At 41.1% G+C, this 14,968-nt stretch overlaps 1 protein-coding gene across 1 annotated transcript in view; it reads left to right on the plus strand.

Annotated features, from left to right (window-relative positions):
• The window catches only part of grm2b (glutamate receptor, metabotropic 2b), a 28,516-nt gene extending 14,749 nt beyond the window's left edge, over window positions 1-13,767 (plus strand). The window contains exons 3-6 of the mRNA XM_086039761.1: window positions 4,951-5,788; window positions 7,215-8,278; window positions 12,296-12,488; window positions 12,815-13,767. Coding sequence (XP_085895887.1) covers window positions 4,951-5,788; window positions 7,215-8,278; window positions 12,296-12,488; window positions 12,815-12,888 — 2,169 coding nt within the window. The 3' untranslated portion in view covers window positions 12,889-13,767. The remainder of the gene's footprint in view (window positions 1-4,950; window positions 5,789-7,214; window positions 8,279-12,295; window positions 12,489-12,814) is intronic.
• The last annotated feature ends 1,201 nt before the right edge of the window (window positions 13,768-14,968 follow it).

Below are 14,968 nucleotides of genomic sequence, written 5' to 3' on the forward strand. Positions count from 1 at the left end.
GCCAAAGTGAATGTGTTAGACTTTAAATAGGAATCTTGGCCAGTCTCACACTGCGCATAAATCTCATGCACACACCACTTAGCTGCCTACCTAGTGTAGCCTTCATACTTATCTACTCTACGGAACCTACCTTCCTTGTACAACAATAATACAGACTGCAAAAATTAAGTTAAAGTTAACAAGACTGTATAAGGGAGTTACGAGGCCTGCAGCCAGTAGCTTGAACGTCGTTCAGTTGAATGTGCCCGGTCCTACACAAAACAACAGTCACGCAGGAAAGATATTGATAACATTTTAGTTATACGTAATTACAGTGTTTTGTAATGACCTTAAAGCGGAAATCAACCCAAACATATATATGTTCCCAGCAGGCCCTCTAGTTGAAACATTAATATTGCGTTTGTGCAACATGAGTTAAGCAGCAAAATCCACCCGTTTTTAGTCATCTCAGGAGGCGGCCATTTTGTTTACTTCTGTCAACTGAATATGACATCACAGATGCTCAGGGCTCTGATAACGACCAACTCAGCTTCAGAAAACAGGTCAGCCGTGATTGGTCGTCACCTGAGCCCTGAGTAGTTGTGATGTCATTTTCAGTCGACAGAAGTGACAAAATGGCCGCCCCAGAGATGGCTAAAAATGAGTGGATTAACTCTTATTCCACGAGCGCAATATTCATCAGAATGGTTGTTTCAATTAGTGGGCTTGCATAGAACACATTCTTGAAAAAAACATGTTTGGGTTGACTTCCACTTGTAAATAACACATATAAATAAGATCACCTTTACCATACATTCATTACACAAACCGAGTGCCTGTCCAGCCTTCATACTCACCTACTGAACTCAAATTATACCTTCTTCCCCTCCTGTATTTTCTTACCCTACCTAGCTACCTAGCTAGCTAACTTTGCAGATGAATACTATTCATGCATATATAAAATTTTACACCATTTAAGTTGAGCCAATGTTAGCTATCTGTTAAACAACAACATTAAACGTAAGTTTATTTCCCCCTTCTCACTCAGAACACTATGTAAGGTGTTAAAAGAGGGAAACGTTTTTGTGTACAGGGTCATTTTTTCATCAAAACATGTACAGCATTACACACATACAGTATAATTAACCCTAAATATGCATTTTTACCTTCTAATTTAGTATATTTTAGAATCTGTACTTTTTTACTTTGACGTGAGCACAGAGTTGAGTACTTCTGCTACATCTGCTTTTGGCTAAAAGACCATTTTCAACCCGCCGTATGGAAAAGATCGTACATGCAAATGCAACATGAATTTATAGACATCGGTGGCCGACTTCATATATATTCACAAGCCCACTGCGCACACAGAAGAAGCACTAGCGGGCGTGTGGCGTGGCGTGCCTGTCTGAATCCATCACATTGACTCACTTCATACCCTGAAGAGCTGGTAGGGTGCTGCCTGTGCCGTCTCTTGTCTTTGGGCTGTCGCAGCACAAGGAGGTCAAACATGCGTGCGTACATAATGATTACAGTTCACGTTTTTTTAATTTCGCAGACGATGTGCTGGTGCGTTTTACTGGTGGGAATATATGCAAATTGTCTCTGCTTGGTCATATACGCTATATGTTTTCAAAGGTAGAAATACCCACTACGCTACTAAACCCTAACATACCCTTCCAACAAACCCTACCTTCCTCTGGGAACTCTAACTGCGCTTCAAAACCCAAGCTGGGAACCCTAACTGCACTTCAAAACTATAGCTGGGAATGGGAACTGTAACTGTGCTTTACGAGCTGGACACTGTTAGAACACTTTAAGAGCACTCTTTTAAAACCCTAGTTCAGTACCCTAATTCTCATTTAAAAGCCAAGCTGGGAGTTCTAACTCCACTTTAAAACCCTCACTGGAAAAGGGCGCTTTAAATGCCTAGCTGGTGAATGCAAACCCCCCTTTAAAAACCAAGATGGGATCCCTAACTTCAATTTAAAACCCTAGCTGGGAACCTTAACAATATATAACCCTTGCTGGTAACCTTAATTGCGCTTTCAAACTCTTGCTGGAAAGCCCTTACTCTGTTTAAAAACCATCAGGGTGCCACCTTGCTGCCTACCTTTGTGTACTTATTTAGCTTTTGTACTTGCCTACTACCTTCTGTCTCTACTTCTTACCCTATCTACTGGACTTACCCTAAAGAGTACAGACCAATTGACCGAGCTGCACACCCACCGTACGCACCGACCTACCTACCTACCACCATCTACTAGTGCAGCTTTACATTAAACTACTGCCACAATAATAGACATATTGATAAATGAATACATTTCTTACAGTGACAGTCAAAATTGACTATTTCTGACATGGTGTTTTGGACAATTAGACTATACAGGGGCACCTAAAGTTGTGACCAGTGAGTGTATATTACAATCAACATACTGTAATATCACTCGAGGATTTTCTTTCCTTGTATGGGCAGGAATTAATTATATTATAAAAACATGTTAATCAGGCTTAATCTTTAAAGGGGAAATTTCCAATATTACACCCATGGGGACATCATTGTTTGGGAACCCCCCAGGCTTATAATAAAGCAAGATGATGTTCAGTAATTACCAAGGTGTCTCGCAAGGACCTAGAGATAATTGCGCTGTTTTTTTTGTTTTGTTTTTTAACCAGCTTGGTTTGTTTCTGTGCTTTGTCGCCACAATGATGTTGTATTCAGCACCACGCCGATAACGTCTCAAATAAATAATGTGTCTTAAAGGACCAATTCTACTTCAATGACAATGACTGCTGCTAATTTCCTACATAACATACAGTAGATCAAACAAGAGCCTACATAAATTAAAACACAAATACATTCATTCATTTGGAAGGAGTCTGATGAATATGTATTAAGTGCAAATTAAGCTTTCTCTCTTTGTTTTCAGGGAGTTTTGCTCTGAGCAACCAATCAGAGGATGGAAAAATGCTGACATTGTTTGAGATCTGATAGGTTAAAGAAACAGACCCAAAGGATTGACAGCACATATGAGTCTGAAATCTTATTGGACAAAAAAAAAAAAAAAAGCCAAGAGAAATGCTATGGGAAAACGAGAAGATAAATATATGCAATTTTAAGGAACAGATATTAGAATTTAGATTGTAAATCTTATAGGTCAGTGCTTCTAATGGTTTTTAGGTCAGTAGGGAAGTGCTCGCTGGCCCTGACCTTCCACCACTGACCAGTAGTCAGTAATTCAGTCTTCAAAGCTAAGTTGTGTCTTGTAACGGCATGTTGACGGTAGTCAGAAAATTTCTCCACATTGTTTCTATGTCTGTGGGCCGAATTTGAAGATAAATAGTTAAAAACAACGGGAGGGTTATGTAGACCGATTGGTGCGGGGAGTGAAAAGCCTGCAGTAACAACAAAACAGCATGATAAAAATCCTCCTCGGTGGCCATTGCGAGTGTTGGCATTTAGCTACGGGTCTTATGGCTGGAGCTGTTGGTGATGCGGACCCTGACTGAGTAAACAGCTTGATACTGACAAACACTCCACTGCTCCATTCAGCTGAAGTGCTGCAAGTCAATGAATGGGTCTACTTCACACATGCGGTGCATAGATGGGTAGAAGTATTGAAGAGATGCGTGTTCAAATGAAAAATGTTGTGGATTTTTTTTTTTTTTTTTTTCCGGAAAGTCCCTTTGAATGCATTATTTCATCAAATGATTTTATTATTGCACTATTCCATGATATGAGCCTTAATTTCATATACAGTCCACTGCATCAATAAAAGCAGGAGTCACTTCAACATTCACATTGAAACTATTAAATCTACAACCTGAAAAAGTGGTTTAACCACCCATCATTTTTTTTTTGACAGATTTGTATAAGAGCAAGTTGGTCAGTACCCTACTCAATCCATCAGATGGGGCTCTGGTGGATTTTTTTTTCAATGTGCAGTTAATTTTCAATACAGAATATTATTTCATTGAAACGTTTTTTCCACACACTTTGATTCAGCAAATAAATAAATAATCGATACACTGAAAGTATTTCTTCCCATTTAAAGGAATTATTGTTTTAGTCTTAATTCACCTACTTTAAAACACATCAAAATGTTTAATCCATCATGATATTTTTAAAGCGCTCCACCTTCCCTTCCTCATGCGATGGACTATTCCATCTTCTTGCAGAGCACGCACGGACTTGATTCAGGAAAAGGTAGCAAGACAAATTTGTTGGTGAATAGTGAGGAAAATTAAGCAGTTATTCCATCAGAGCAGAGCTCCGGAAATAAGATATTTTTTCTCAAATTCACACGTTTTAAGTGATAATGTACATTAATAATCAACATTTTAGCAGTACACAGATGTGGAGGGTCCCATGACTGGCTCTATCCCCCAAATGACCAGATATGCCCTCGTAATGCAACCTATACATAAGTGATTTGGCGATCCACATAACTGATTGTTCTACGTGCTTTGTTTTTGCATCTTCCAAGTTCTATGCCTCACATAATGTTGTATTAAGAAGCTGTTATGTGTCAGAAAAAAAAACAAATAACAAGCAGTAACTCCCCACAGTGTAGTGCAGGCATTGCATCAGGAGGCGTGTACACAGATAAAGAGTATTAAGCTCTATGCAAAGAGCCTCTTGCTTGAAATAAATGTGGAAGCGGAGACCAAAACAGTTACCGGAGGGGCCAAAATCCTAATTAACAAACCGTAATGTCTGTCTTTTGGCTGCTCCTCGGCAGTAAATTTCCCCACGTGAACAATTCCCACAAGCATTTTGCAACCTAGCTAAAGATAAATGTTGAATACACATTAGAGAAGCCACGGATGGGTCATAAAAGTCTTCTAGTAAAAAAATACATTTACAAGAAATTTCAATGCGCTACATCACATCAGATTTTTGCAATATAACAGATTTGGTCAAATAGTGTCTCTGTTTCCTAGCAATGAGCCGCCTTTTGTTTTTCTGCAAAGGTGGCCAACCTCCTGCGACTCTTCCAGATCCCTCAGATCAGCTACGCCTCCACCAGCGCCAAGCTAAGCGATAAATCCCGTTACGACTACTTCGCCCGCACCGTGCCTGCAGACTTCTACCAGGCCAAAGCCATGGCGGAGATTCTTCGTTATTTCAATTGGACATACGTGTCGACCGTCGCCTCGGAGGGCGACTACGGCGAGACGGGCATCGACGCCTTCCAGCAGGAGGCGCGCTCTCACCAAATCTGCATCGCCACCTCGGCCAAGGTGAGCCGCTCCATGAACCGTCAGGGCTTCGAGAACGTGATCCGCTCCCTGCAGCAGAAGTCCAACGCCAGGGTGGTCATCATGTTCACCCGCAGCGAGGACGCCAGGGAGCTGCTGGTAGCTGCCGCCCGCATGAAAGTCACCTTCATTTGGGTGGCGAGCGACGGCTGGGGCGCACAGGAGAGCGTGGTGAGGGGCAGCGAGACGGCAGCCGATGGCGCTTTCACCATCGAGCTGGCCTCCTACCCCATCAGAGAGTTTGAAGACTACTTCACCAAACTGAACCCGTACACCAACACCAGGAACCCGTGGTTCAAAGAGTTCTGGGAGCACCGCTTCGGCTGCAGCCTCCAGGAACACGGATGCAGCGACCGCAGCCTCAGAGACGGCACTTTTGAGCAGGAGTCCAAGATCATGTTTGTGGTCAACGCGGTCTACGCCATGGCCTACGCGTTGCACAACATGAGGCAAGCCGTGTGCTCCAACACTTCCAAGGTCTGTGAAGCAATGAAACCAGGAAATGGCAAAAGGTTCTACAAGGAGTTCATCCTGAAGACCAAGTTTGAAGGTGGGTAAAAGAATTTCAGGTCAAATGCTAATGCCGACCAGATCTGACCGACCGACAGACATTGTTCATCCATTTTGTTTTCCAGTAGCCCCCACAATGAATTACTATTCATTTCATAGAGTGGAAAAACATGATATTTTTCTAACAAAATATTTCAGTTTGAAGGTCTTGAATGAAGTGCACTGTGATGAGTGTAATACAGTTTTGTCAACTTTTGAGGTCCAGGCACTGCTTACAGGACAGAAATTTTCCAAGCAGCCGTTTGTTACCCTCACGCCAATTCACACGAACAACCACGTAAACCCCTAAATGACATGAGAATATTTTCATTTTTTTAATATCTCACCCTAATTACTTAACCAAAATCTCTTGAATTCAATTTAGGAATGTTCTGTACCATTTTTTTTCAGACTGATGCAAGTACTAGTATTCACTCTTGAAGTACTCACGGGTACCGATTACTGGTACCTCTAGTACTTGATTTATAAATATCAATTTAACACGTTCACAAAAAATTGTGAACAAGAACCTTTCCTTTGGACAAAGATGATGATAGCGCCAACTCCTGAGGACATCTTTTTTCCCCCCTTAAGTATCAGTGGTTGGTATCAGCAGCTTCCATGACTACCCGATACATTAAAATAATGCTGGTGTCGGCCTGATACTGATACCTGGTATCGGTATTTGCCCATCAATATTTGTCGTCGCTGTGAACAAAAGGAAAAGTCAGTGTTGCCAATTTGTCCATTTGGTTCCTATATTTAGCAACTTATCAGATTTTATTTGGCCCAAAAGCTAAGGTAGTGAGAATTTATTGATTTGTTTCATTAAAGCAACATATGAAAACATGTAGCTTTTAGAAAACGATACGACTTGCGGAACCTCAAGTTATGGCTCATGGAACCCCGGCGGTCCTCGCACCCCAGTTTGAGAACATCTCGTCAAATATGATTTATAGAATGATTTATGTAAATTCAATGTCTAGCCTGATTGCTATGAAATAATGATAAAATGATCCAATTTTAAGTTTTTTCATCCCATGTAGCTCAGTTTGGAAATGCATCATGGCAGCGTAAACGTGAAAAAAAAATGGAATTAGATATCTGGAAATTCGAATCCAGTCTTGATTATATCACAGTACAAAATATCAGACATATCTGTCTGGGCGAGCGCAATATAAGCCGACAGATCCGTGGGAGCCAATGAAATGACCCCAGACATTTTTGCTCATGTCTACCCAAAGAACACATGGGCGTTAGATCAAACAAAAGCAAAAGCTCAGCTTAGACCCTTGAAGACAATTTTCCCAGAAAAATTTGATTGAGTTCAAAATCATAGAACTTCGGGGGCATTCCACTCTAATTCAGATGTCAAAACTTGTGAAGCAAACGATTGACCCACTAATTCTCCTTTTGGTCCCTCCCAGCTCCGTTTCGACCCGCCGACACCGAGAACATGGTGCGCTTCGACTCGGTCGGCGACAGCATCAGCCGCTACAACATCTTCCACTACCACAAAGAAGACGGGAAGTTCGTCTACAAGAAGGTGGGCTACTGGGACCAGAGCCTGACCCTGAACACCACCCTGGTAAGCTGGCGCGGCCTGTTGCCGCCCACCTCCCAGTGTAGCGACCCCTGCAGGAAGAACGAGGTGAAGAGCATGCAGCCCGGGGATGTGTGCTGCTGGATCTGCATCCCCTGCCAACCCTACCAGTACCTGCAGGATGAGTTCACGTGCGCCGACTGCGGCTTCGGCCAGTGGCCCCTGGACAACCTGACGGGCTGCTACGATCTGCCCGAAGAGTACATCCGCTGGGAGGACGCGTGGGCCATCGGGCCCGTGACCATCTCCTGCTTGGGAATAATGTGCACCCTCTCGGTGGTGGGTCTGTTCTTCAAGCACAACGAGACGCCGGTGGTGAAGGCGAGCGGACGTGAGCTCTCCTACATCCTCTTGCTGGGAGTCCTGATGTGCTACAGCATGACCTTCATCTACATCGCCAAGCCCTCCACCGCCGTTTGCACGCTCCGCCGACTGGGCCTGGGCACGTCGTTCGCCGTGTGCTACTCGGCCCTCCTCACGAAGACCAACCGGATCGCTCGCATCTTCAGCGGCGTGAAGGACGGCGCCCAGCGCCCGCGTTTCATAAGCCCCGCCTCCCAGGTGGCCATATGCGGAGCGCTTATTTCCTGCCAGTTGCTGGTGGCCGTCATCTGGCTGCTGGTGGAGGTGCCCGGCGTGAGGAAGGAGGTGAGCCCGGAGCGGAGAGACGTGGTCACCCTCAAGTGCAACAGCAGGGACTCCAGCATGCTCATGTCGCTCACCTACAACTGCGTCCTCATCGTCCTCTGCACCATCTACGCCTTCAAGACGAGGAAGTGCCCGGAAAACTTCAACGAGGCCAAGTTCATCGGGTTTACCATGTACACCACCTGCATCATCTGGCTCGCCTTCCAGCCCATCTTCTACGTCACCGCCAGCGACTACAGGGTAACTATCGTTCCACTCCACCGGATTGGTGCCTTTTGCGTCCTTAGCAAATGAAATGTATAAATGCATGATACATATTTTATTGAGGAAAGTGTCCTGCATGTTGAATTGATTGACTATATCATAAATGTAAAACGTTGATTTGACCTACATTGAACTCCGGGAAAATAGCATTTGTTGCCATTGCATGCTTCCTAAAATTTGACTTTCACGTGAAATCTAATCATTTAAATCCTTTAGAAATCGTATTTATTTGATTTTTTTTTTTTTACATTTTTATGTTACTCCTCATCTCAACTACACTTGAAGTTTCGTTCTTTAAGCAGAGGTCAACCCAAGAATTTTTTCAAGAATATGTTCCCAGCAGGCCCACTAGTTGAAACATGGCATTCTGATTAATTTTGCGTTTGTGTAATTTAAAATTAAAGTAGCAAAATGCACTTGTTTTTAGCCATCTCTGGGGGGCGGCCATTTTGTCCTCTGTCGACTGAAAATGACATCACAACTGCTCACGACGACCAATCACGGCTGACCTGTTTTCTGAGTCTGAGCCGTGATTGGTCGTCGTGAGCAGTTGTAATGTCATTTTCAGTCGACAGAGGACAAAATGGCTGCCCCCGGAGATGGCTAAAAACGAGTGGATTAACACCTATTTCACAAACGCAATATTTATCAGAATGCCCTGTTTCGACTAGTGGGCTTGCATAGAACTTTTTTTTTTTTTTTTAAATGTTTGCGTTGACTTCCCTTTAAAGAAACAAACAAAAGATGCCACCTTTCTTTCTTTCATGTATTTGACAATTCTATGCTTAAAAATTCTTTCATGTTACTATTTTCCTGCTATGCAAAATCGGGCACAAAAAACAATTCCACAAAATATAAAGTTGCCTAGGATGGCCAATACACATTGTGAGCCGTACAATGTGTGTGTGAAGAAATTAATAAAATAAAAAATTATTTTGAGAGCATTATAACAAGCAAATGGCATGGATTCAGTGTAATGGCCCTATTATGGTTTCTCTCAGTACACACGCTTACACAAAAACATCTCACTCACACCAAAAATCTTTCTCACATACCAACAAAAAATACTCTCACACCCACACCCAAAACAATTCACAAAAAACTCTCACTCATACCAATAAATCTCACTAACGTACACACTTATCTTATCTTATCTTATCTTATCTTATCAAAACCTCTCACACATGAAAACATCTCTAAAATGACAAAAAAAAAAACTCTTATGCAAAAAACTCTCATAATTAAAAAAACAAACCTCTTACATGCACACTAAAAACTCTCTCACTCACAAAATTTCTGTCTTTGTCTATCTGTTTCATTCACACATACCAATCAAACTCTCACACAACTCAAAAAAATCTCACACAAAAAACCCTCAGTAGGACCAAAAAAACTGTCTTTCGCACTTCAGTAAAGTCTCACACACGAAAAAACTCAGAACCAAAAGACATACTAATCAAAAAACCTCTCATATTCACTGAACAACTTTCACACGCACCCAAAAACTCTCAGGTGACACCATAGAGCCCCTCTCTCTCTGCCCCCTCCTCTCCCTCACTCTCTCTCTCTCTTTCTTTCTTTCTCTTTCTCTCTCTCTTTCTCTCTCCCTCTCTCTGTCTCTCTTTCTCTCTCTCTGTCTTTCTTTCTCTCTCCCCTCTCCCTCTGTCCCTCTCTCTATCATCCCATCTTCTCTGTGTCTCTCTCTGTCACTCACTCACACACACACACACACTTCAAACAACCTCTCACACACATCAAAAAGAACTCACATTGAGAGAAAAGAGACATTTTTTGTGCAAATGAGGGTCAAAGGAGAGAGTGAGACAGTCAAAATTGTGTGCGCGAAAGAAAGCTCAAAAATGAAAATGCTGATTGGCTCTCCCATCCTTGGCCTCGTCAACTGTTTGCGTATTTGTGTCGTGCATTCTTGCATACGCCCTGATAACAAAGGTGTCACTTTCACTTTATATTTGATCACTCACACAATCATGAAGCATTCTTCTCATGTGTTCTGAAGTTGGAGCGAAAATGTGAAAATAGATAAACAACTGATTCATTCAACTGTGACTCATAATAACGACTGATATTACTTGCAGTCGTCAGTGAAAATACAACAAAGGGTTTTGCATTGTTTTGGGTGTTTAAAGTTTTGCTCCCTTTAGGTGTTACACATTTGGCCAAAGGCAGACTCCAACCTGTGTGTCACAAACAATCAGGAACAAATATTTTGCATAAACATTTGCATAAATGTGTTGTACAGCTGCACTGCCTCACAGATGGCTGTTTCCAACATTTTGCTAATCTGATTTAGCTAAATGACAGGAGCAAAAAGTTAGAAACAAAATAACAAATACAAAATAGGTCCTTTGCGATCCAATATTACAAATTAGAGTTGAATATAAATGACTGCAGAACTAATTTAGAAAATCAGTGTGGAATATTACTTACTTGAGCAGTATAATAAAACAGGAGGCCATGCCAAAGACGCAGTAAAGTGAATTCAGAAATGTGTTTCTAAATATAAATATAAAAACTCGAGCACCTTCATTCACATCAGTAGTTATCAATTGCGAGTTATAAGTACTATTTCTACCACTACAGCATACAATTAGCTAGCTAGCTATGCCTGCACATATAACCAGAAGCCTTTGCTGAAGTTTTTTTTTTTTTTCCAACCTACAGTATTTTTCCAGGCGAAAGTTACAATGTGTGAGGGTCCTCCTGCATATGTTTTGGAGGTTGTGGGGGGCTCGGGGGTCTATATTCATTTCATGCTGCGCATCTACAAATAGTCTTGGACTGTGGGGCTATCCAGTGGCGTGGGAAGAGATGGTGCCGAGGCACATGACCCCAACAGTCAGCTCATATTAGAGGCTGAAACATGACTAACATGCCCCTGACTGTCCATTACAACTACATATGATTAGCATTCTTATCCATGTTTGCCTTCACATACAGTAGGTGAACTTACATTCAGGCTTAAAAAAAATGGACATGTAGGGACAAAAGGCCTAAGAGGTGCTGACTGGATCGCTAATACCTGTGCATTATGCTGTGGCTGCAATCACAACTTCGCTGTGTTGTTGTGGACCAAATTGAAGCAGTATGTGTCTTGAGTGTGGTCTGTTCACTTCCTGAGCGCTGCCAAATTAAGTTCCCTCGAGCAAGGTGTTGAACAACGTCCCCCTCACCCACCCCGGATGGCTGTGGGGTGCAAAAATATGATTCAGACCCCTTACTCTGACATCTCAGTGTACAATGAATTTGCCCTCAGGGCAAAAGCAAAGGATTCTAATACTACTTTTTATTTGTAGCGATTATAATTGCGAACTGTATATTATATTAGATATATATCATTGTGCCCCTTGAAAGGCCCTACTGTATATAAATTATTATTATTATCACTAGTAGTCTGTAGTATATAGCAGTATATAATGTACATACACACATGTGGGTTGATACGTTACTGAGCGTTTTTTTGTTTGTTTGTTTTTTTTTGGGGGGGGGGGTTATCGCTTGTGTCGAGCCGAATTCTTGCACGGCTGTACCTCCAAAATAATCACTTTTCAGAAGACCCCCAAAACAGCTTGTTCAACTCTTAACAAACATTGTATAGGAGATAAAGCCTTTTTCAAAACTTTAGGTTGTTCAATAATGTGTAAAAATAACACTTACACATTAGGGAGTGGTAGCCTATAAATTTGTGAAAAAATATCAAATTCACCAAAATTGAGGCTCCAGCCCAACGCCAGCGATATATAATGTGATAGATATAAAACGTTTTATATATAAAGACCATATTGACCATTAATAAATGTATCATAATTATTATTTTATATTTTGTACACATGTTTGTCTGTGTGTTGGTGGTTGGGTGTGTTTACTGAAATATGTATATGTAGGAACAGGGATGATGCATTCAAGTGATCTCTAAGAAGAAGGACATGTTGAATGTGCATTGTTCACCCTCTGCCATCCCATGTGTCCTGGCAGGTCCAGACCACCACCATGTGCATCTCTGTCAGTCTCAGCGGCTCTGTGGTCCTGGGCTGCCTGTTCGCTCCCAAGGTCCACATCATCCTGTTCCAGCCTCAGAAGAACGTGGCCTCGCTGCGGGTCACAGCCAACCGCTTCAGTGCCACCGTGTCGGCCTCTGCATCGGCTCCCAGCTCCAGTTACTCCAAAGGTGCGCACATTCACTCAAACATCAACTTAAAAAACATCCAGAATATACACTCATACAGTATATGTGAAACAGCAAATTACAACAACAATATTAAACATACCGTTGAGTGAAGAGCTCTCTGAGAATAACAATCAAAACTTGACATTTGTTATAAACATCTTTTTACAGCTCTTAAATCGGAACTCATTAGATTGTGCTCATGTCTATGGCAGTGATTCTCAAAGTTTATTTGTTTTTTTTACGGTATATGGTTCCTTGCCTGATGACGCGTTGATAACATTGCATGAAGTGACGTAATCGAAACATTTGTTCCGAACGTCTTTCAGGGTCAGCGTCCAACTATGTGCCAGCCGTGTGTAACGGCCGCGAGGTGGTGGACTCGACCACTTCGTCTTTGTGAAAGCATCCTATCTTCTGTGTGAAAAGAGGCCAGGTCGCCATGGCACCAGTGAGACAATGGGCAGGCTGAACCGATGTTCCCCAGCGACAGTTGTATAGATTTCATATACTGTGACGTCTATGGTTTACACTTTCATGTGGACAATGTGTTTTTGTGAGAATTTAGTAGGAAATCATACAAAAAGTTAGGCACTCCGTGGCCGGAATAATCTGTTCCAGGGTCGAACTGTCACTATTGTGAAATCTTTTTTTTTTTAAACTATTCAGGCAGTGTTGTAACATTCTCAACAATTGTAGTGCAAAAAGAAGTTTACCATTGAAATAGTTTAGCATTTTAAAACTTGATTTGCTCCTTTCAATTCAAAATGAAATATCATGAATCAAATTCTCCATTATGAAACAAAACATACTTTGTAAATAAAGCACACTAAAACAAAAGAATATTGCAATTTTTCTACTTAGAATGAATGCATTTTTTTTGTACAAAACCCTACTAAATTCTGGCGAGAAGTGGCTCGTGACGCCATGCACCGTGCCTTGTCCTAACTCGTCATGTTGTGTGTGGTCTAAGGTGTTCTTATATGCTGTTCTTATATCTTATTGTCCTTCCAGTGCTGTGAATATATCCAATGTTTGAAGACTAAAAATGGTTAACTTAGGCCGTCTGTAAAAATGTGACCAACCCTTGTGAGCATAATATGGATCATTAGGCTACTACTGATGTATGAATGTGCTGATGTAGACATTCTAGAACGTGTGCTTTTATGTAACCAATGTAAATAAAACCGTTTTTGTAATATCAGAATAGAGTTGTATTTTAACATTTTCAAAAACAATTAAGAGCTCATGAAAAGTGTAATTAATAAAGAACTTGACACCATCCCCTAAGTATGAACAATAATCCCATTGTTGTTTTTTTTATATGTATTGTGTATCAACATGTCCAATTGCACTCATACCACTTCGTGTCTGCCTCCAACTACACTTGCCTCGTATCCAAATTCGTTACATTAGCTCGTTGCTTTCATTTGTGTAGGATTAAGTCATTTTTTGAATATATTACAGAGTTTCAGCACGGTTTCACTCTGATGTGCATCCATTTTATTTTTGTTTTTTACAGTGCGGGGCATTGGCGCCATTTCAGTTCAATGGCGTCTTTTAAAGCTCTTTACTTTGTGTGAAATTTTGTAATTCAACCTACAGCAATAAAAGGGATCAATAAATACATTTGGGCACCCATTTCAAGTTTTTAACTACACCGGATATTTAATGAATCATTTTAGTTACACTTTTAGACTAAACCGCTAGTCAATAGCGTTCTATAATCGACTTTCTGCCACTAGAAACCCCATTTACCAGTATGGTGGTACTTATTTCCTACGTTTTAGGAAGGCTCCTTTTTAGTTTTAAACGGTAAAGCTGTCAAGTCATTTACAGTGGAACTAAAGTATTGATTGGAATTAGCAAGCAATATATAAACAGGATGCTAACACTTTTTATGCTTCTGCCTTCATTCTTCCTTAACCTTCCTCACAGAATTAATAAAGCACTTTATCAACAGTAATGAGAAACGGTTAAGGTTTTAATTTCAGTTATTAAGATCTACACCATATCGGATACACAGTTTAGATTAGATTTCTGAACCGAAACTGAAACGTGGATGGTGGGTGTTTTGTTGCCAAGGTGTATTATTCAATTAATAAAAAGCGCTGGCAGTCTATGCTTACTATTTCCTGTGAAGACTGTGTATACTACAGTAGTGTAAACAATATGACAACCAGAGACCTGTCTGTGGATGGAAAAGCAAGCAATTCTGAAACTGAGATTAAAACCCAGTCATGAAATAGAAAAATCCAAACAAATGTTCCAATACTTCATTTACCTAAAATGTTACCAATAACTAAATCTAAAAACTAAATAACTAATAAGTGCTTACTAAATAAATAAAATTATCATCTCATATTCATATTTTGGTGTCAAACTCAAATAATTTCAGTGTACAGCAAAGGAATGAGTCTCACTGTTCGAAAACTTTTGGTGATGAGTGTAGTGATCTAGCCATTTGTCCTCACATAACCCTG

Source organism: Filicampus tigris, chromosome 9, assembly GCF_054856515.1.
Source record: "Filicampus tigris isolate MCC_2025a chromosome 9, RoL_Ftig_1.0, whole genome shotgun sequence".
NCBI lineage: Eukaryota > Metazoa > Chordata > Actinopteri > Syngnathiformes > Syngnathidae > Filicampus > Filicampus tigris.